Source organism: Hippocampus comes, unplaced genomic scaffold (assembly GCF_001891065.2).
Source record: "Hippocampus comes isolate QL1 unplaced genomic scaffold, H_comes_QL1_v1.1 scaffold82, whole genome shotgun sequence".
NCBI lineage: Eukaryota > Metazoa > Chordata > Actinopteri > Syngnathiformes > Syngnathidae > Hippocampus > Hippocampus comes.
Genome location: NW_017805135.1, coordinates 4,431,971 through 4,453,902, shown reverse-complemented (window position 1 = coordinate 4,453,902; position 21,932 = coordinate 4,431,971). Strand labels below are relative to the sequence as shown.

Here is a 21,932-nt window from a genome sequence, read left to right as displayed (position 1 = left end):
GCAACATGGGATTGTTTCTGTTGCAATATTACACATTTATAGTTGATGACTAATCCTTTTAGCTGCGTTGTGTGGCAGTAACACTTGTTTGGAAAAAAACAAAAAACAAAGAACAAACCTGTGATAAAGTCTGGATGGGTGTTGGGATCAGATGACACGTACATCCAATGACACGTGATTAATGGTTCGCATTTGAGCCACTAAGAAGTAGAGTGGGCTAACGCCATGCATTTTCTAATCCGCTTATCCTCACGAGAGTGGCAGGCGTGCTGGAGCCGATCCCAGCTGTCTTCGGGCCGTAGGCGGCGGACACCCTGAACTGGTTGCCAGCCCATCGGAGGGCTTACATAGACAAAAAAAACCCAAAAAAAACACATTCACACTCACAATCACACCTCGGGACAATTTAGTGTTCCATCAACCTGCCATGCATGTTATTGGAATGCGGGAGGAAACCGGAATACTCAGAGAAAACCCACACAGGCATGGGGAGAACATGCAACTCCACACAGGAAGGCCGGAGCCGGAATCGAACCCTCCACCTCTGCACTGTGAGTGAGATGTGCTAGCCAGTCGACCAGCACGAAGTAACCATTGCCATAAAAATATCCAAGGTTTTACTGCAGCCGTAAAAGTTTTAAATCACTGTCCTGCAAAATGACAGAAACAGAATTAGCCCATTCTAGCTCTCAATGGCTCATTTGAATTCAAAGTGTTATGCAGTCATAGTACGGCAACGTCACATTCCAAAATGTGTCTGGTTTTCGTGTGTGAACAGCTGAGATAGAATGGCACGCATTGCAGTGATGTGTCGGTGACCCTGAGACAGCGTGAGGCTAGAGAGAGAGAGAGACACGGGTGCTAAACATTCTTAAAATTGGGTTTGGATCCTCACCTTGATCCACTGGACTGGTGCCTACCATTTTGGTTGCCGTCTTAGGTCTGGCATCGAGAGGTCTGCACTGAATCTTTTTGCTTTCGCAGCCCAGAGGAATGTATGGTTGCAATGCATACCCCAAAAACAGGCACTCGGCCTCTAAAAATAGACAGTCATGTATTTACATATGTATGAAAGCATGGATTCAAAGTACAAAAGAAATCCGACAATGAGGCGCATTTACACAATCATCCCTGGTAAGAATGTCTCAGTTTGCTCGAGCCTGACAAGCAGAGACTACGGGCACAAGTAACTGTGTGCTACTGAGGTAGGGCGGACCAGGCCTGAAGTGACAAAAGGAACGGGGGTAAGACCGGCAGACTTGGTCTTGGATTGTGCTGAAGGGCAGCGTCCAACGTCCCCGTTTTCCCCAGATTTGGGCGCAGGTCGTGGCGTCTTAGGGGAGTGGAAGCCGTTGGTCAGCCCCGAGTCCTGCCTTGGGTCGGCGCAAACCGCCTCAGCCGCGCCATCCTCTGGTTTCCCGTTGTGGTTGGCCACCGGACCTGTCGAGGGAATATTCTGCTGGATCAAGTCTAGCGATTGTTCAGTGGGAGGGTTCTCCTCGGTCGGTCCTAACGAGAGGCCGCGAGTAGCTTTGGAGTCCTTGGCCCGCCCGCAGTCAAACTTGGCCTTCCCGGTGATCATTTCGGACAGCTCCAAGTGGACGATGACCTCGGCCTCTACCTGGTTACTGGACGGGGATGCGTTCTGACAATCCTGCAAGGACAAAACCTCAAAGTTTACTTCACATCGTTGTATCTCAAAACATCTGATACCACTTTTTTTTTTTTTCAAACCGATACCAGTACGAGTACTCTGGAGTAGTCATCAATACCGATACCACTATTCTTTTTGATACATAACCTTTCTGTCAAAACAATGAGAGATCATTTTAAAGAAAGATCGATGTATCCCAATATCGCAGTTTTCCTTTAAATAGCAAGAAATTAATGACAATTTCTGATTGTTTTTTTTTCCCCCCATTTGTTCATAAAACACATATTTTACGTGGAACGGGGGTCAGTATAGTAGCAGTGCACACATACGTCTGTCTGTCTTCTCAAACACGCATAAAGCAAACATTTTTTTCACGCCACTTTCTTCACCTGTCTAGTCATTCACACACTTAGACACTCCAAACACATCCGCACTTGATATAAAATGTCAATCTTTGACATAAATACCAAACCAAACACATCCAAAGTACATTCTTCTTGAGGGTTGACGGATGACTGCATGGCATGAGGTGTTCATTTACCGCGTTGCTTGTCACGCTGAGTTCCCCAGCGATGAATCCAGTCGAGCCTTCAGTGACGGTGTCTCTGTATCTGGTGATTCTGTTGGCCCAGTTATGACTGATGGAGCCGTTCCAAGCAGCCTGCAAACGGCGACGACGACGAGTCAGATGCGTCACAATCAATACGTGAAACACAAACGGCAGAAAAAGGCTGGTTTCGACCTTGGCTTCAGGTGCCAGGGCGCCCCCACCCTCCCAGGTGTCGCCGCTCACTATCAGGCTCTGCCCCTCGGGGGTTTCTGCGGACGAGTGGCCGAACTCTTGCCCGCTGGAGGGCATGAGCGTCTCCAGCTCGTGGCAATCACTGCACTCTGGCACATGGGTGGGACTGGGGTAGCCCCCTCTTCTGTACTGGGCGGTCGCAGCTGTGGAGTCTAGGCCGCCAGGTGTCCCTCTAATAGGAGGCACGCAAACAATACAATACAATACAATACAATGCATCTTTATTTATAAAGCGCTTTCACAACAGCTGCAGCTGTAATAAAGCGCTTTACAGAACAGTTAACATAAAATAACAACATAATATTACGAGACATTACATAAGACACGGACAGTCATGCATTCTTAGCCAGTGGATCAGGGACGTCATGCTGCACACGTCTGCTACAAGCTAAGTTTAAAAGTAAACAAGAAGCTGTAGCGTCCATTGGCGAAAAAAGATTCACTTCTCCTGTCCCATCCCTTTCAATTCTCAGAGCCGACTCTCAGTTCTAAATACGCATCCGCGCTCCATGCTTATGCTCCCCTCTCCTCAGCTCCAGCAGCCATCCATCCAGCCGCACCAACGAAGACTGTCCAACAGCGCCGACATCTCCGCTGAACAAAACGGGGCCGTGAAAAATGCTGCCCATTACAGGTGCAAAAAACACAAGCCCCCCCGGGGCGACAGACAACCAATCCTCCATTAAGCTTCTCCAGTTGGTCCAGAATGCTGCTGCCTGCCTCTTGACTGGTACTCATAAGAGGGAGCACATAACTCCGACTCTGGCATCCCTTCACTGGCTTCCTATACATTTTAGAGTTCTTTTGACCCTGTTATTTGTTTTCAAATCTTTTATTGGCCTCACCTCACCTTAGCTCTCTGAGCTCCACCGACCCTACGCACCTGCCAGGTGCCTCAGGTCATTCTTTGGCTTTCGAGTCAGCATGAGACTTGATTTTTTAGTTTTACTGCTTTTGTGCTTTCTACTGTCATTGTGAAAAATATTTTTTTTAATTGTTTGTTGTATGAATGATTTTTGATCATGTAGAGCACTTTATATACAGCGGTGTTTGCTTTAAAGTGCTCGATAAATAGAGTTGAGTTGATTTGAGTTGGTCTGTGTGTAAGCTACATTACCTGGTCTTAGTGTTGCGGAAACTGAAACACATGCAGAGGAGCATGCATATGAGCCCCAGGCACACTCCAACGATGATGCCTGTCACTGCATGGATGTCCAACTCTATTGAAAACAAGATTCAAAATATTAATATCAGAGATGGATACACAAATAACGTTTTTAGAATGACTTTTGGTAACAAAAGGCAATTTATATATTTTATATTATATGCCAATTATTTTTTTTAATATCTTGAATACAGTGAATGTTTTTTTCAGTTCATCTACAATAATACACTAATACTTTATTTATAATTTATGAGCTATCATTTTATTATTTTGTTTCATAGCAAAGATTCATCATCCAGTCATCCACTGGACTTACACTTTTTCCACTGTAATATAAAAACAGCAACAACCAAACTAATAAAATCAGTGTTTCCGAACCAGGGGTACACATAGCACCAGGGATACGTGAGCACATTGCAGGGAGTACGTGGAAACCATTAAACATTAATTTCCCAGACCTCTGGCAAAGCCACACCAAATCACAACAACAGTGTGTCAACTCAAGTGTCTCATTAAAAGATCAGGTGACTGATGAAAAGAAAGTAAAACTGCTTTAGTGGGTCTGAATATTATTCATGTTTGAGATTTTGTTCTTGATCTTTCAAGTTTAAATGTGCACTGTCCGCGCTGAGACACATGGGCTTAGTCTGAGCGAGACAGTGAGCTAAACTCTGGAGACGTGATGCAAGGCGTCCTGACGGTTATTTGTTGCTTTTAATACAAAATCTTGACATTAATGTTTGGGAGAGTGAATACTGTGTGTGCATGGGCGTGCATGCGATCACGGAAGGTCGGGTGGCTTGGAAATTAGATGTTCGGTCAAAAAAGGTTGTGCACCCCTGGTAGAAATAATCATAATAGAACAATGATTGTTATTATTGCTTCATTTATGTTGTTTTTTTGTTGTTTTTTTTTTTTGCAACTTTTCCATAAAAATGGAATACTGACAAAGAAGCTGTCAAATGAAAGTTACTGAGTCATTATGCATTGCTTTTATTTGTAATGGCTCTTTCGTAAATGATTGCCAATTTTCCCGCACAACAATCCACAATAAAGGAGCAGCAAATACACGCAGCTATTACGTACGTAACTGCACTCTGCCAAACAGAAACAATTTTGCCCACAATATCCCGTTTTAGTGTGGACAGCAAAGAGAACGAAATAAAGCAAGAGTGAACGCGCCACTACTTTATATAAGACAAGGCTAAAATTTTATATCAATCCATTCAACTGTCTTCATTGATATTCATTTATGCCGGCTTATTCTTTTTGGCAGCAGAGTAGAGAGGAAACAGATGGCAAGAGCTATCTAACACACACACACACACACACACACACACATTTCCATTCATTGTGCATAGTGGGCGGCACAGCAACCCATGATAGCAACATAACCGTGATACTCAGACTTTATGACATGTTATGGAACACTGGCTTTGTTCTGGCACATACACAAAATCTCTTGTGTGTCTGTCTGGAGTGACTACCAACCCATCGTGTATGGCATGCTACTGTAAATTAGTATCAGGTTTTTATGACACCATGAAACTGTCTTGAATTGTGAAAAAGATGGACAATATGTCTAGTTAGAAAGGAATGTAGATGTGATATGAATGGTACATACCGTATTGGTCAGGGGGTGTTTGAATGTCCTTTATGAGCGAATAAGGCCCGGCTCCCACCTCTGTCGATGCCCCCAACTTGAAAAAGTAATGGGTGCCACTGGTTAAGCCCCGCACCTCAACATTGGTGATGCTGCCTGTACGGTAGAGTAATCAGACACAGGAATGTAAGTGTTTTGGAGTGTGCATTCATGTTAATATCTGCTTCACAAAACTCGGGGGTTCAGGGTTCCAATCTAAGTTTCAAGCCTTTCAGTGGGGAGTTTGCATATTCTACCCTTGCTTGTGTGGCATTTCCATCAAAAATATCCATGATCAGTTAACTCAGTGCTTCGCAATTATTTTCTGTGAAGAAAATATTTCATGCACGCCAGCTCTCTGACATGATTAAGTAGTATCATTTGTTGATACAATTGTTTGTTGTTAAGTACATCCACGCATACTGTATCCTCATTCACATTAAAGAAAATTAAAAAAGAAAGAAATTTGGATCAACTGACGACTAAGAATCGATTAATGTATTTTTTTTTTTTTTTAAAGTCTCGCTCTGCCTTTCTTTTCATCCCTGTTAAATGTTTGTCCATGGTGTCTCTTAGGCTACTTTTACACTGCAGGGCTTGATGCCCAATTTAGGTGTTTTTGTTCAATTTTTTCATGTGCTCGTTCACATTAACAAAACAAATGTGACTTCAAATCCCGGGGTTACACGCGCCCCACTGGCATCACACCTCGAAGCTCCCGGGAAGCTTGTTTAGCTGCTGGTTGAGTGCAAGCGCCTGTGCTTAAAGCCAAACTGGGAAAGGGGTTTTTGCTTCCTGGACCTGGTTTTGACTACTCTGGTTGGGTTTACTATTAACAATTTGCAATATCAGCTCCTACTGTGTGTGTGTAAGGGGGGGGGGGGGGGGGGGGGGGTAAATATATGGCCATAAGAGATGTATGGTTCCCTCTGCAGTTGAGTGCCACATGAATATGCATGAATACTACAGTGTAGAGTGAAAAAAGAGAAAGCGAAAGAGATTTTACTTTAGTATTCTCCTGGAGATAAAGCATTTCCTTTCTCACCATCCTGAGAGAGGTTCCTCCACGTGTGTTCGGGTTGGCTCAAGTTACTGCTGAACAAGATCCTGTAGCCCACGATGACACCGTTTGGCTCCAGCGGAGGGCGCCAGCTCACCAGTACTGATGACGAATTGATGGTGCTCAGGCGCAGCTCCTGCGGTGCTGATGAAGGCCCTGATAGAACCCAAACAGGAGGGAGGGAGTTGGGGGCGCACCAGTCGGTAATTAAAAGTCACAAATAAGGTTCTCAGCTGGGGGTTTGTGTGTTTCATCTTGGTGGGGGATCGGACATGTTATATGACAACCATCTGTGTCCTCATATTGCAGCCACCTGGGTACAACCCGGAGACCACAGGCGGGCCAATGGGAGGGAAGGGAAGAGAGGCTGCAGCTTCGGAAAAAGGGGAATGGTAGCGCTTAATTCATTAGCACACACACTTCCATATTACCTGCCTACCCTTGACTGACAGCTCAACTGCACCATTTGATGCTATCCAAAACCCCAATTAAGTTCAGATGTTAACATATTTGTATTCACTTGAACAAGTTATAAGTCACAGTAATGGTGGAATTTTGAAATGATTTACTTTAATCTAAAAGATGACCTGGCATGTGAACAGGGGTGTGCAGACTTTTTATGTCTACTGTACCGGTAATTAATTTACTAACTTTAGGCAAATCCATTCACTTCATTTTTTTTAACCCAGTAGATACTCACGGTCGGCGAATGTGGACTCTTCCACGGTGCCGCTGAAGGGCCCCACCGCATCCATGCCGTTGGACTGTACCGCCAGCTCGTAGCGTGTGAAGGGCTTCAGCGCCCCGATCAGGATCTCCTGAGCGGCACTGCAACGCCACAAGGCAAGTTTAAAACAAGTGCCGGTCACGAGTCACTCATGTTTGTAAAAGGTGCAGAAAGGTTAGGGTGCAGAATGTATCGCGGAAACTCTGTGTGCCTTCGCTGACACTGTAGTTCTGTTCATCTGCACTGTGTCACGCTGACTGTCATTTCTAATACAACCTGAAGAAGTTAAACCAAAAATAAACAAGTATTCAGAGTATATCAGGAATTCACCGTGTTTCACTTCTTCCACATTCACAAGTATTCAGAGCGTTTCCTCAATCCTAAGCCTCCCAGTTGCACGCACATTGTAACCTTCAAAGCAGCAAAACATTTTCTGTTTCCTTTTCCAGTTTTGTGCCTCGAGGCAATCCTGTCTCGAAGGTCCACAGAACTTGTAAACTTCGCACAAGCAGGTAAAGCTGGGAGGATTATCCTTGTTAGGATAAACTATATGTGATAGGTACTGTACTAGATCCAAATAAATGAAAGAATTGCAACTTGTAGTCAAGTTGCTGCCACCCACTCTTCACCTCGGTATTTCCGGAGGCATGTTACAAAAATAAGATAATCCAGAAATGAGCTTCCTCCTTAGCTGGCTAGCTGGGGGCAGAAGCTGTCGAGCGTGTTTCCAGCACCAAAGTTCTCGACAAGATGCATGAGCTAAATGTGAACACCATTTGGTGGGCGGATATCCAAATTACGGTGATGGATAAAAACTACTGGACAGATGTTGAATTACTGAAGGTAAAGTGCTGAACATGGCATTTGAACAAATGTAACTTCAGAACTGTTCTCCCAAAATACGTACACTAAATATGTACTCTAAACAGTGTTTTCCCATGATTTTTTGTTTGTTTGTGTGCTTTAAATTGGTCGCCAATCAATCCTCAATCCACGCCTTGCCGAATGGTTGCCGGTCTGCGAAGCGCATGTATTTGTTTGAACCGGCCAGTGGCAAAAAAAAAAGTTTGGGGACAATTGATTTAGTGAATCAATCCACCTTTGACACTTTTTACCATTCATCTTTCTCATCCCTTTAAAAAAAAAAAAAAAAAACAAGAATGACCCCCCACCCCCGAACCCAATCCACAAAGGCTCTTAAAACACAAAGTATGCCTGTTTCGACCCTGAGCGGCAGAAGCCGAGACGGTGTAGCTGATGATGCGAAGGATGACAGACATCCGGGCTCACCTGGTATGGTACGTGACCAGAGAGGCGTTGGTGGTTCCGGCCGGGCTGCAGCGCACCGTGTAGTTGATGATGCGCACCGTGCTGAAGCGAGGTTTCTCCCAGCGGAGCCGGATCGACGTGGAGCTGTTGGCTGCGGCCTGAATACTGCTCGGTGGTAAAGGGGGCGGCCGCATGGGTAGCGAAGATGCTTGAATGTGAAAACAGGCCTTTGTTATGTAACTTATTTATGTTTTTATTTTAATGATAAAATCTGGAGGTGGACTTCTCTGCCTGATATCTGAAGCGGTCCGACTTTGGCTCTCAAACTTCTGACATGATGAAATATTAGGGGTTTGCATTTCCCCAATAAAATATGATTCTATACATATCTTGATATATGGGATGCGATACAATTCAAGGACGGTTAATATAAAGGTGGAACGATGTGATTCAGTTCGATTCAGTGGGATTCCGATTCAGTACGGGACGACTCACTTCGAGAGGGGATGATGCAATGAGTTTTTTGTCATTTTACATTCCTACTGATCCTCTCAGTAGTATAAATGGGGCATTATGTATTCGGGGTGTGCACCTCACAACTAAAAGACGACTGTATACATATCTCAATATATTTTTAAGTGGAAGAATTCGATTCGGTGTGATTCGATACACTCACATTTTGTTCAACTACCTGGGCCACATTTCACCGAGTTCAAAGTTGAAACACAAAATTATTTTTTAGTTATTATTATTATTTTTAGTTCAACTACACATAAACACTTCAGAGGAAAAAGTGTTTTTTCTGAGCCAGCATTCGCAAGTGTTTGAATGATCAGAATGGTACCACCTCTGCATCAATTTGAGCGAGGGAAAACCCTGTTTAGCTTGTATTGTCTTCAGGCATTCTGCAGTTCTACGGGATTCTTACCTTTACTAGCCTTTTCGGTCCTTCCTTTCCACACTGCAGCGGAGCCATCGGCCTGCTTGTTGAATGCCCAGACTCTCACCTCATATAGATGGTCTGGGACTAACACAAACGTAGCAAAAGGAATGAGGATTGCGATATCTTACAAGTAGGACTTCATTTTCATTTGTTTGAAAAAATGTACTTCAACAGACAACGACAAGCCAATGGAATACATGATCTCAGTAAGTACCGTATTTTCCGCACTATAAGGCGCTTCGGAGTATAAGGCGGACCTTCAATGAATGGCCAATTTTAAAACTGTTTTCATATATAGCGTGCACCACATTATAAGGCGCATAGAATATAAGCTACAATAGTCGCTGCGGTTGTGTTATGCATCTGCTAGATGGAGCTACCCTAAAGGGGATACAAGACAATACAATGCAGCTTTACTTATATAGAGCCTTCGCAACCACTGCAGCTGTAACAAAGCCCTTTTCAGAACATTTAAAATACTATGTCCAAGAAATCAGAATATTGATCCATATATAAGACGCGCTGTCGGCTTTTGAGACAATTGAATGCTTTTAGGTGCGCCTTGTGGTGCGGAAAATACGGTATATAAATGTCGAACATTATGCGTACACATCACCATGAACATTCACAGAGCCATAAACGATATAAGAATAAAAAAATATATGTATGACATGTAAATGTAAGATATCTCAAAGAAACTATTGCTTTACCTTTAACTCAGTATGATATGACAGTGATATAAATGTATGCATTAATACTAAAAGTCTTAACAAAGTCTGACGACAACCATCAATCAATTTTGTATCCTGCTAATGCTCATTAGGGTCATGAGTAAAGTCACACCCTATGCAAGATAACTTGCATGGCATACCCTGGACTGGTCACCAGCCAATCCCAACATACAAGAGGAAACGGAAATTCTTGAGGAGAGATTCACCTCTCAGGCTGTGAAACACAATGAGAGCAACTTACCAAGCCCAGTGAGGAGATGGTATCTGGCTTTTTTGCGGAGCCTGACCAGGTGAGTCTGCGTCATCTTCTCCACGTCGGCGTCCACCTCTCGGCAGGACAGCTTGTACCCGGAGACGACCGTGTGATTGGGCGAGGGCTGCCACGTGATGTTGAGTGTGCTCACTTGCGCTCGCACCTTCAGCTCAGTGGGAGCAAACATCACTGGGTACGTGAAGGAATGGGATTGTTTTAGTCTCCAGGCAGGTCGAATGAGACACTGAGGGCTAACGTGGGTGATACAGTATCGGAGCCGCCATGGACCCTTATATATTACGTAGATTCATTCAGCATCATGGAAACATTATGCAAAAGGCCAATTCCGATTTCTTTTCTGTATTCAAAAGATTTTGATTTTTTCTTCTAATGCTTCTTACAAGGGTGAATTTTGAGGTGTTGCGAGCTGTCGAGATGCTAAAAAATAAAACTATAAAATATTTCACTTCACATGTTTGAATCACTTGTAAATGAGTTGGAACTTGAATAATTATCATAAGTACGGCACATTTTGCAGGACATTTGCCTTTCAAAGGCTATTGTATGCAAACGTAAAACCGCATAGATATCAGGCTTAAAATGATGTGTAAAACAGTAGGACAAAATGAATTTTGATGGCATTGGACTTTTAATTGGATTCAAGTGGACAAACAGTCCAGATTGATGACATGAGTTCATGTAAAAATTAAAATGACAATTTCACTGGGACCTTTTTTTGTTGTTGTAAGGCACAAATGTGTTGCTTTTCATGGCGCTTTGCCAATTGAGGTTCATCTAAGGACCGAGACGTAAATTAATAGTGCCTTATAACCCTTCCGTCTTCAAATGAATGGCTTTGCAGCTCCCACACAGTCAACATATAACTCAATGCATGTGTCAGTGTGGCGGACAGACACCTCACTGACTGACATCTCTTAATGTATGTCATTAAACGCCCACCTTCATTAGGCTTGCGGAGATTAATAAAGAGCTTAACCCAGCTACATTTTCCCCCAAATTAATACGTCCTACATTTTATCTTGTTCCAGTGACTGACAAGCTGATGCGGAATACTTTGCAGTTCCTGCAAAGCCAAGGCAGACACATTGTTCTGTCCGCATTGTTCGGGCCGCCGACTACTGTCTATGAGTGATCGGACGGTGGATTCACTGAGATAAGTGCATGTTACGTGATAAAAATAAATTAAAAAAAAAAACATCTCAGAGACGGAAGCTAGCAGGCAGGGTTGTGAAACCTAACACCAATAAATATGTCTTACTTCAATAAAACGCACATAAATCTTCAGCCCAAAATGTGGGAATTCCCACACAACAAGTCTGAAGTCATCAGGCTTACCCATGCGATGGCTGGTGTGGTTGTAGTGGGCCAGCGTCTGGTGCTGAGCCCACTCGGACGGGACCCCGAAGCCGACACCTGTTCCAGCTGCTATTCTCAATCTGTACGCCTGGTTGGGCTGCAACTCCCTGAGCGTAAACTGGGTCTCATTACCGCCCACCTCCACCGAGAAGACAGTATCCACTGTGGGAAAATAAAGACGGTAGACTAATTCACTGGGATTGACTGGACTGGCTCATCAGCAACGGAGTCAATTTTCACCCTCGTAAAGACAATCACGGTAGATGGGAAAATGCTTGATTTTTATGTATTTATTTATTTGAAATGAATATGTCTGTTAATGACTTTCATCAACGTACCCCATGGATGTACAGATTGGTTTTTTTTTCCAGCATATTTCTTGTCTTGCTATGAACATCCCGTTGTCAGAATTCACTTCTGATTTATGGAAGTAAGAGACTGTACATCCCACCATAAATACTGCAGAACCAAAAACATACAGGGTCCACCGTGGCGGGGATGGGCAATGTGAGTATAGTAGCCAAGTGTAGAAGCCACTCTCATGGCAAATCATTGTCATTGTAGTCGGGGTATACAATCCACACTGATATGAGACAGGTCACGATGAAATGAGACCTGCCCCACAAAAATGGGTCGATTTCAGCAAGACAAGACATAGAGTGTGAAAAGTGATGTGCCATTCTCGCATTTGTCATCTCTTGGGTTATTTTGACAAACGCATGTCACAGACATAAGTACAACGAGGAATTGTGTTAAATTGTGGGGGAAAAAAAATTACTCCTTTAAGAAGACTGACAATGAGTAAATTCCCACAGCCATCCTCATTCGAAATCAATTTAAATTCAGAAGAGCTATTGGTTTCTTTGAAGAAAAATATACACTAAGAAGAGATACTTAGACTTGTGTCTGTGAAAGAATACAAAGTGACTTAGCTTGACCTTCATCATTCATATGATCTTCTCACCATTATCCAGAGAGCTGTACTCGATACGGTAGCTGGTAACAGCCCCTCGACTGTGCTGCGAGGACAACGGATGCCACATCAACCTAATGTCTGTCGGTGACGTGCTGGCAATTGACAGCTGAGGGGGCGCGCTAGGCACTGGAAGACAGATGAGGACAAACAGTCTTTACAGTCTATAGAATAATGAAGCCAGAATACAGAATAGAAAGTCATCTCCCGACAGGTATGATACGTACCATCCTCGAGCATGTCGACAGTAACGGGCAGTGACGGGCGACTGGCTCCCATGGGAGAGTAGGCCACCACAAAGAAGGTGTAGGCGGTGTGGGGGAGAAGATCCTTGACGTGATACTCCGTTGTGTCGTTGTTCATCGCAAACTGATATTCCACGTTGTCTGAACCTGGGGAATAATCCAAATCAGTCCATTTCCTGAAATAGTTGGCTTTCATCACCTTTACGAGGACTGGCACCATCATGCGTTAGGGTAGACATCTTAAATGGATCAGATACTGCCGACAGAGCCTGTCAAAATTTTGCTTGAGTTGAAAGAAAAAAAATGAAATGAAGTTGCTGGAGTGGAAGATTTTAAGTATCGTTTAAAATGAATTATTAATGATCCATCCATCCATCAATCCATTATCTGAGACGCTTTTCCTCACGAGGGTCGCTGTAGCCTACCCCAGTTGTTTTCGGGCAGTAAGCGGGGTACACCCTGAACTGGTTGCTGGGCAACGCAGGGCACACACAGACAAACAACCATTCACGCTCGAAATCACACCTAGGGACAATTTAGAGTGCTCAATCAACCAAGCATGTATGTTTTTAGAATGTGGGAGGAAACCGGAGTACCCGGAGAAAACCCAGGCAGGCACGGGGAGAACATGAAAACTCCACATAGGAAGGCCAGAAAGAGAAGGACGTGCTGCCTAGTGATAAATGAAGTAAGACTTATTTCATAATACAATATAGAATGCCCTGTATGTATGCAAATATTGCATACATTTGCATTTTATTTTCAATGTAATTTATGTGAGACATAATCAATATATAGGTTATACAATTAAATGACTTGACAAAAAATTATATATATATATCTATATATATATATATATATATATATATATATATATATGGACACTATTTGAAGACATACTGTATGCATGCTCACCTGCAGCCCGCTGGCAGTGCACCGAGTAGCCAATGATTCGGTCTGAGTTGTACTCTGGTTTGTCCCACGTGAGGAGAGCAGTGGTGCTGGAGTAAGGGGCGACCGAGAGACGTCGAGGCCGGCTGGGGAGGCCCTCCCTCACAATGACAGTGAGTTTGGCGGTGGCGCAGGCGGTGCCCAGGCCGTTGTCGGCGATGCACTGGTAGTAGCCAGCGTCCTCCAGGGCTAGGTGGTTGATGAGAAGGACGCCAGGGTTTTGGGTTTTGGTACGACGCAAGGAGCGGATTGGCTTGCCGTTCTTCAACCAGTGCAACACCGGGGTGGGATCCCCTGAGCTGTTACACACAAACCTGGCCGTGTTTCCTCGGGAGACAGACACCGTCTCTGGGGGCTGAAGAATGACTGGAGGGGCTGGTGAGAGAGGCAGACTTTGAAACATGGGCAATGGTCAGGTGGAGTGAGTAGGGGTTTGTCTGTGTCGTCTATTCATTAAGAGCAGAAATCTGCCCTTCATAACTCTTGGTTCCATTGTATTTTGTATTTTATATTTAATACAGAGTAGTGATTTAACTGCAAAATGAACAAGCATTAATAATGATTGCTTGTTTCTTATTCAAGCAGCCATTGGTATTTGTCTAATTATTTGGTCGGTAACATGGCAAAAAATATCATGTTTATGTTTTTTAAGCTGCTGACCAACTTCCACAAACTAAGGGCCTAAATTTGCTTGAGTAGTCACGTTTTCAGATTTCATTAACTTAATCGAAGTGAGGCCATCCTTAAGGAATTTCAAGTCTCAATATTGGAACTATCGCGTGTCTCTTCTCGGGGCTATTAGATGTTGTGGCCTATTGTGTTGCTGGAATTGGTTTCAACAAACACTAAAGCAGTCCATGGCCATTTTTTTTTTCTATATGCGCTCCTTAGAGAACTGTTGGCATAATAGGAAATGTTCTGTTCCATTATTTGCTGCCCTTAGGGTCTCATAACACTCCTGGCTGCCATACACGGGTTAAGTGGAAAAGTGACAATCCTGTGATAAAACTAAGAAAATGCTCTTCTTATGTCGTCTGCTCTAATGCTAAAATGTCATTTCTATAATGATTCCTCAGTAATATTTGTTGGTGCCACATATTATATTTCTTCATGCAAAATTGCCACTGGGATTTACTGCCACCTTATCGTTCGCTGAATTTTCAAGGTGTTCCCTAAAGATTCGTTCTGGAGCTTCATTTGACGTGTGCTTAAGTGAAATTAGGTTTACCGGCAGATTTAACGAAAACTGGATTGCATTATTTGAATGCCAGTGGTGGGCTAACCGAGGCAAATTTAAAGCATTTACGTATTGGACTTGTCCCTTATATTCCGGTGCTGCTAAGGCAAATTTCCTCCCCTTAGACACTCCAAAGAGGAATACGGCGCTTTTACAGAGCAGTACTTTTGCTATTTTTTTTTCCTTGCTTCACTCCCTAGACGAAAACAACTGACAACAACACTCATGTTCTGTACAATTATTTGCTGACTTGAGGGTATGTCAACCCAAGAGCCAAGCGTAATTTACCAGGCACATGCAGCTCAGCAGCGGCGGTAACGAACTCTCTGGTGCGAGGCTTGTTGGCCCTGCAGACATAGATGCCCCGGTGGTGGCGCCTCGTGGCTCTGATGAGCAGGTTCGTAGCGAGGACAACCACGTCTGTGGAAATGGGCTTCCCATCTGATCAATGTGGAACAATAAACAGTGTGTGACGAAATGCTGGTATAATGTTGCGGTTTTTCAAAGACGCGGCACTCAGAAAGAGGGATTTTTAGTTTTTAATCATGCTCATATGCAAATCTGTGCTCCGTTCGGTGAGGAAAAAAATCATTGACGATTCAGCTGCAGTCATGCAAAATAATAGTGTACCTTACAAGACCACATCTTAGCGAGTATCAAACCTTTGGGAACGTTTCTTTTTGAGACACTTTTTTCTCTCATTGTCATGCAATGTGCCTTCACCTCATTCATGTTTTACATTTTTGCAACACATCTGACAGAGGCGAAAGAAGGTGAGAAAAAAAATTCTCATTCAAATTCAGGTAGCGCAGTTCACATTTTATCCTGAAGAGCGGTTGACTTCTTTTTACACTTCTATAGCAATTAGGAATGGTGAAAATGTCAAAATAAACAAATGAATAAGTAAACCACAGTGTCATTCAAGCTCGGACAGAGAGAGTCATATTGTTTATATTAATGAACATTGGTTACCTTATCGTTACATTTGTATGACAGAAAATGCTAAAATCTTATATGTCCACATGTAGTTCTAGTTCTGTACAAGGTTGATGTTGCCTTCGACCGTGGAAGGCGTTTGTCGTACTTCAAGTGTTTTAGAATTCCAAATAAAATGGAGGTGGACCCACATCCTGGATTTGGCCACGATATGAAGTACACTTAATTTGTCTGGTGTCAATCAAAATCGGCCACTATTATTTTCTGTGAAATTTTTAATGGAACTTTAGATTTGACTTCAGGTTAGCAGACTTTAAAATTTCAAAGAACTGCCGAACATAAAACTAATATGGTAAAAAAAAAAAGTGTGTATGTGTGTATGTGTGCGTGTGCGTGTGTGTGTGTGCGTGTGTGTGCGCGCTCTGTGAAAGCACGCATGAACTTGACATGACAAATCACCTAATGGAAAGCACTGCATAACAGAACAATAGAACAATAGCGGCGATGTCTATTGTTCGTGAGACTCTTTCAGCTGCAGGTAGGCAAAGGCAGTTCTTCTTAGGAAGACTGACAACGCGTGAGTCATCGACACGTTGAAAGAAGAAGAGGACAGCAGAAGGGGATGAAGTAAGAAAATTGTGTTCAGGCATGGTGGGGGAAGTGTGTGTGTGTGTGTGTGTGGGGGGGGGGGGTCCTGGGGGGGCATTACCTAGTCTGCTCCAGGACACCAGTGGCTTGGGCTGGCCCTGCGCCATGCACTCCATCACGGCTGGACGGCCGAACAGCGCCGTTGCATTCTGAGGCGGTGCTACAATCAGAACTCTGTTCAGGTCTCCTGCAGAGCCTGGACAACAGACGAACACAGTAGTGCAAAGGCTCTCTTGAAACTGCTTCATTTCTTTGTCATTATTGTTCTTCCGCCCCCCTCCTCCCCCACTCCTAAAAAAAAGGCAATTTTGAGGGTTTTCTGAAAAAAAAAAGTATGGTAGGGAGAACAAAGTCATATACGAAACGCATTCTTCACTTTCTCGCACGATTGTATTTGTGTTCATTGTTGCTTTCTTCACGTTTCAGCCTTTTACTGAAAGCTTAAGAAAGATGACGCATAACAGTTCTTTGTCGAGATCTTGCAACTGAGATTGAGTCCATTGGTACGTATATGATGTCTGACGTGACCATTCTGCAAATATAGGAATGCACCCGTCTGTTACATCAGAAGGCTTTCTCGGTTCCACTTCTCAGTTCAATTACTGTGGGCCCCCTATCCTCCAATTTATTTCTTTATTTTATTTTATTTTTTCATTTGTGGAACTTGTCTGCACATCTGTTACGGAAATCTGCAGTTCATCCCAATCGTTTTTATTCTGGGACTTAACGTTTTTTCATGCTATCCTAAATACTGTACAGTATTGAAAACACATACTATTGATTAAAGTTCTGCCATTGAACATGTATAGCAAATAACAAAGATTTAAGATGAGTTACAGGATTTCCGACATGAGGTAGATGGAGAGCGCTCTGAGAGGCTCGAGGACATTGATCGGAATGTAGTTTTTCAGGAATGAAAGGGGGTTTCGACGCAACAAGAATTTCCAAGGTTTCAGTTGCTCCTTCACATGGAGTTGTTCATATGTCAAGTGCCACTGTGTTCGACACGATTATACAGAGCAGTTATTTCGAAGCCGCCTTGAAACCATCAAGCGGTGAAAACGAGGAGAAATTCAAAGAGAGTAGGTTATGTTCATAATATATAAAGGTCATGGCAACTAACACAAATATCTGAATTCGAAATATCACATGTTAAATGGGAAAAACACTTCTGAAGAATTTAAGACCAATGTCTCCTTTCAGCAGGATTGCCCACTTTCCGCAGTTTAGCTATGCGCCGTGTCGAAACTGCTAAAATCCAAATCGCGCTGAATGAAGCATTCAAAATAAGACAACCATTGCGGGAGAACCACTGTGTCCCGTACGAACCCCTCTGAGGAAGATACATTTTATTCATGAGAAGACTTAGAGCGGCAATCATGCGGAGAAGATTGCGGAGTAAAACAGCAACTTTCATATTGGCTACGTCATGAATACTGCCGCTCCATCTGAAAATTAGTGGCGCTGTGGATTTGCATTTGTACTTTTACGCCGTTATCTGTAAATCAAGAACTGGTTGAGAGCGGAAGCTCAGCGGGCTTCCTTCTGGGCATAAAGGAACCTCGGTAATTTGAATCCGCAGCTCCGGATCGGGCAAACGTTTGAAGCACAGTGATGATGGCATGAATAAAGTCTTTTTGTCAAAACCATTCCGCAACCACCCGCGAGTGACCAAAGACTTCACGCTGTGCAGAGAGAGGTATTGCATTCCAGTCGGTTGGTTGATTTAAATAAAATAAAACGCAGGTTCTCCGCGTGAATTTGATGTCTCTGTTTTTGTTGTTGTTTTTTTTTTTTGTATGCTGTCTGTGTTTTTAATGAGTGTATTTTTCCAAGGATTTGAGTGAGAAACAACAATGGTGATCAAAATTATAAAAACTGTGGATAAATAAGATGAAGTTTGTTAAGCCCATTGAATTATACGGGTGGCATCAACTGCACAAACATCTCAAATCGAATCAATGAAGAAATTACCGTAGTTAACATTAAAAATGGGTAAAAGTTCATGTTTATGGAGAAAACAAATATGGGTTTTAACATAAAGTGTCCCACTTAAATCATCTCATCTCGATATTTTGTGATTTTTTTTTTCAAGATAAAACCAAAACCTGAAAACGTCATCGAGAGGTACAGTAATCCATCGGTATATTGTTCTGCGCTGTAGCTCGTATTTTTATTCTCTAATCATTCTTACATATAGTACAGAATTTCCCAAACAATTAATTCTTAATTCTTGCGTGCGTTCAAGTGTTTTCATAAGTTTAAATGTGTTCAAGCATGCGAGAGGGGTACTTTAAAAACATAATTAAGTGAGTATTGTGACTCACACATAAATTTCACAGGGCTAAAGTGAAGGACTGTATACGCCAGCGTTAAAAATGTTCTCAGAGAAACTTTGCTCTGCAGCAGACCGACCTGCGGTGACAGTGAGCCGCGCCTCGTGACTGATGTCCCTCCGGGCAGAGTTGGATGCAACACAGCGGTAGGCGCCCTCATCCTCTCTGGTCACCTCCAGAATCTGGAGCACGCCGATTGGAAGGGAAATGAACCTGCTTCACACAGGGAGAAGATGAGAAAGAAAAGGGAGACGGGAGTCAGAAGCCGAATACAAACAAGACGCAGGGAGTCGACACAGCCGAGTCGAGTCTGCGGGATTCCGACTGTGTCCTCTCAAGGCGGTGATCCTCCTTGTTAAAGCGGGAGACCATTGACTGCAGTCACAACATGAGCGTTGTGACTAGAATATGAAAACTCGATGAAAACATGAAGATGGAAAATGAGCTGCATTTCTGGATGGAGGTCTTGCACGAATGGACTATAATAACCATATTGTGAATAAAGGTCCGCGGTATTTATTTGGACAAAAGGGTTCATTTGTGACCCACCTTGGAACAATGTTATCATTAAAAACAACCGCAAAATACAGACTAGCAATGTTTATTGCATGGGATATGATCTAGTTCTAGACCGACCCATTAAACAAAGTTCAACTTCTTAAAATACACTGAAACTTAGTAAATATTCTTTTGCACCTGTTCTCACCTTCAGTCACGAAATGTGACTCTACAGTATAAAATTACTTTGAGGAAACAATACGACTTTACGACGAAATTAGAGGCACAGCACACTTGCTTCAAGCGGTTTATTTGTCACTCCAGGCTGAAATTTGCTCTAAAAGTGGAGAGTTGTTGAGTGTGTTAATGGATGCGTCACTCAACTGTGGCTGTTTCATTCATGCTTTACGCCTGCTTCATATTTTTCACACAACACTTACATGACTTATCCCCAAAAATGATCGCAAATGTTATTTTCGCCCTGGAAAATGTTCCAAACCCTCTCGTGAAAACCCATTAAAAAATGCTGGCGCGTGAATGATGAACCGTTGCGATCCCTCAAAATAGTTTAACATCATTTGAAAATCATCTTTCAATATTACCCTTAAAAATAAAGAGCTTACAAAAAACAATGCACCAAGGATGTGCGAGGACACTGCTTTGCAACCATAAAAATAAAAGAGCTTACAAAAAAAAAAATGCACCAAGGATGTGCGAGGACACCGCTTTGCAACCATAAAAATAAAAATTAGTACTCTGAGTCTTTTTTTTTTTCATTTTTGACATTGTGATACATAGATACTGTGATCACTGGCCTACTTGCGGTTCACAAATTCACCAACTAGCGTTTTTTTGTGTAACCTATCCACCGAAGTGCATTGCTGTTCGAGGCGCTTTTTTTAATGCTCTAAAAGATGAAGACAGGGCCAAAGCCGTGGTGAATAAGAAGGTGGTTTGTGTAACCTATCCACCGAAGTGCATTGCTGTTCAACGCTCTTTTTTTAAATGCTCTAAAAGATGAAGACGTGGCCAAATCCGTGGTGAATAAGAAGGTGAAGGTGAATGGTCAGTTGTGAATCGGTAGAGGTTCACTCGAACTAGGTATACCGTGAAATAGAACCAGGAGATGGACAAGATATAGACAAAAAATGAAAAAAAACAACAAGCCAATGAGGAGTAACAAACCAAAAACAAAAACAAAAACAAAAGACCCATCATAGCAGCAGCGAGGGAAGACAAAAAGCCAGCTCATGGTGACAGGCCATTAGCAACGGCCGAGGTGTCCGAGCCTCATTTCACCCACGGGCCCTCGTAAGCATCAAGCTGCTCGCAGGTCACATGGGGCTGCGCCAGCCATTAGTGACGAGCCGGGCGCGAGAGAGCTGGAAACGACCACCAAATGGCCCAGGCAGACCGGGTGCCAACGAATAAGTCATGAAGCTCCCCGGGACATAAACAACATGGGAAATAAACAACATCACGACAACGCCTCCGCAAAAATGTAGATATTGCCCTGAATACTTCACAGTGAACTCATTTAAACATGCAGTTGTGACCCGACACTTACCTGAGAGAGTGCTAATGCTCTCTGTGTATTTTGAATCAATATAATACATGAGAGTCACTTTTGGAATCGCACAACTGAAATTATGTTGATTCACATTGACTGCAGGAAGGGAATACAGTGGTAACTCTACTGACGAACGTCTCTTCATACGAAATTTTCAAGTTACGAAACGCCTCAACAGGAACATATTGCCTCTTGTTACGAAAGACATCTCAAGATATGAAAGGTAAAAATACAGTATGGGCTGCTCCTCACATCTCCGAGTTTCCTGAACGCAACATACTCATAGCTGCTCTGCCATTGGCTATTGACGAGCATCATTCTGGCATCCCATTGGCTACGAGGGACCTCTACCGTACGAGTCCGTGAGTAGATGGATAGAAATGTGTCTCTCGTCATTCGACCCTCGGGCCATGAGACGTTCTGATAGTTAGACGTAAATGTGAATCACCCAGAAAAAGTGTTCACCAGTCGGGTGATCGCTTACGATGCTGATGTTTGCCGTGGACATTTTCAAAGGATTGTTAAACGCAGACAAAAGCAAACGTCCCTGGATCAGTTCTCTACAAAACGCCAGGCAAGAAACACTTGTGAGAGAGAACATGAACTAAAGAGGTAAAAAACAATGAGGACAGAGTTAAAAGTTAAATGACCATCATTTTTATTCTTTATTCTTTGTTTTTTACATTATGCACAACTCTCATTATTGTGCAATAATCTAATTGTAACATGGATTTGTTACATATTTTGATTTATTTTTATGCTTCAGAAAACTATGTCTGAATTTTTTGGGAGGGAGAGGGGCTTGGAACGGATTAGGGCATTTACATGGAAAACATGTCTAGACTATATACATATTTTCTAGTTAAGAACTTTCTTCCAGAACCAATCAATTTCATAAGTAGAGGTACCACTGTA

General features: G+C 43.0%; 1 protein-coding gene and 1 long non-coding RNA gene across 4 annotated transcripts in view; one reads left to right on the top strand and one right to left on the bottom strand.

Annotated features, from left to right (window-relative positions):
• Positions 1 to 482: 482 nt before the first annotated feature.
• The window catches only part of igdcc4 (immunoglobulin superfamily, DCC subclass, member 4), a 52,069-nt gene continuing 30,619 nt past the window's right edge, over positions 483 to 21,932 (bottom strand). The window contains exons 4-21 of one of the 3 annotated variants that reach the window (XR_002167870.1): positions 19,029 to 19,165; positions 16,675 to 16,809; positions 15,318 to 15,470; positions 13,757 to 14,167; positions 12,824 to 12,988; positions 12,588 to 12,725; positions 11,603 to 11,785; positions 10,235 to 10,435; positions 9,248 to 9,346; positions 8,341 to 8,527; positions 7,024 to 7,151; positions 6,309 to 6,479; positions 5,246 to 5,380; positions 3,574 to 3,676; positions 2,397 to 2,628; positions 2,196 to 2,315; positions 921 to 1,654; positions 483 to 836 (exon numbers count right to left, since the gene is read on the bottom strand). Coding sequence is in view for 2 of the 3 variants with exons in the window: in XM_019866541.1 (XP_019722100.1) it covers positions 1,175 to 1,654; positions 2,196 to 2,315; positions 2,397 to 2,628; positions 3,574 to 3,676; positions 5,246 to 5,380; positions 6,309 to 6,479; positions 7,024 to 7,151; positions 8,341 to 8,527; positions 9,248 to 9,346; positions 10,235 to 10,435; positions 11,603 to 11,785; positions 12,588 to 12,725; positions 12,824 to 12,988; positions 13,757 to 14,167; positions 15,318 to 15,470; positions 16,675 to 16,809; positions 19,029 to 19,165 (3,178 nt within the window). In the remaining variant the exon portion in view is untranslated. Of the gene's footprint in view, positions 1,655 to 2,195; positions 2,316 to 2,396; positions 2,629 to 3,573; positions 3,677 to 5,245; positions 5,381 to 6,308; positions 6,480 to 7,023; positions 7,152 to 8,340; positions 8,528 to 9,247; positions 9,347 to 10,234; positions 10,436 to 11,602; positions 11,786 to 12,587; positions 12,726 to 12,823; positions 12,989 to 13,756; positions 14,168 to 15,317; positions 15,471 to 16,674; positions 16,810 to 19,028; positions 19,166 to 21,932 lie in introns of all 3 variants that reach the window. The other 2 variants (XM_019866541.1, XM_019866542.1) reach the window with 2 other exon arrangements.
• Positions 5,361 to 21,219, top strand: LOC109513846 (uncharacterized). Its single transcript, XR_002167871.1, has 3 exons — positions 5,361 to 5,370; positions 14,869 to 14,876; positions 21,124 to 21,219. It is a non-coding gene; the product is annotated as an uncharacterized LOC109513846 (long non-coding RNA).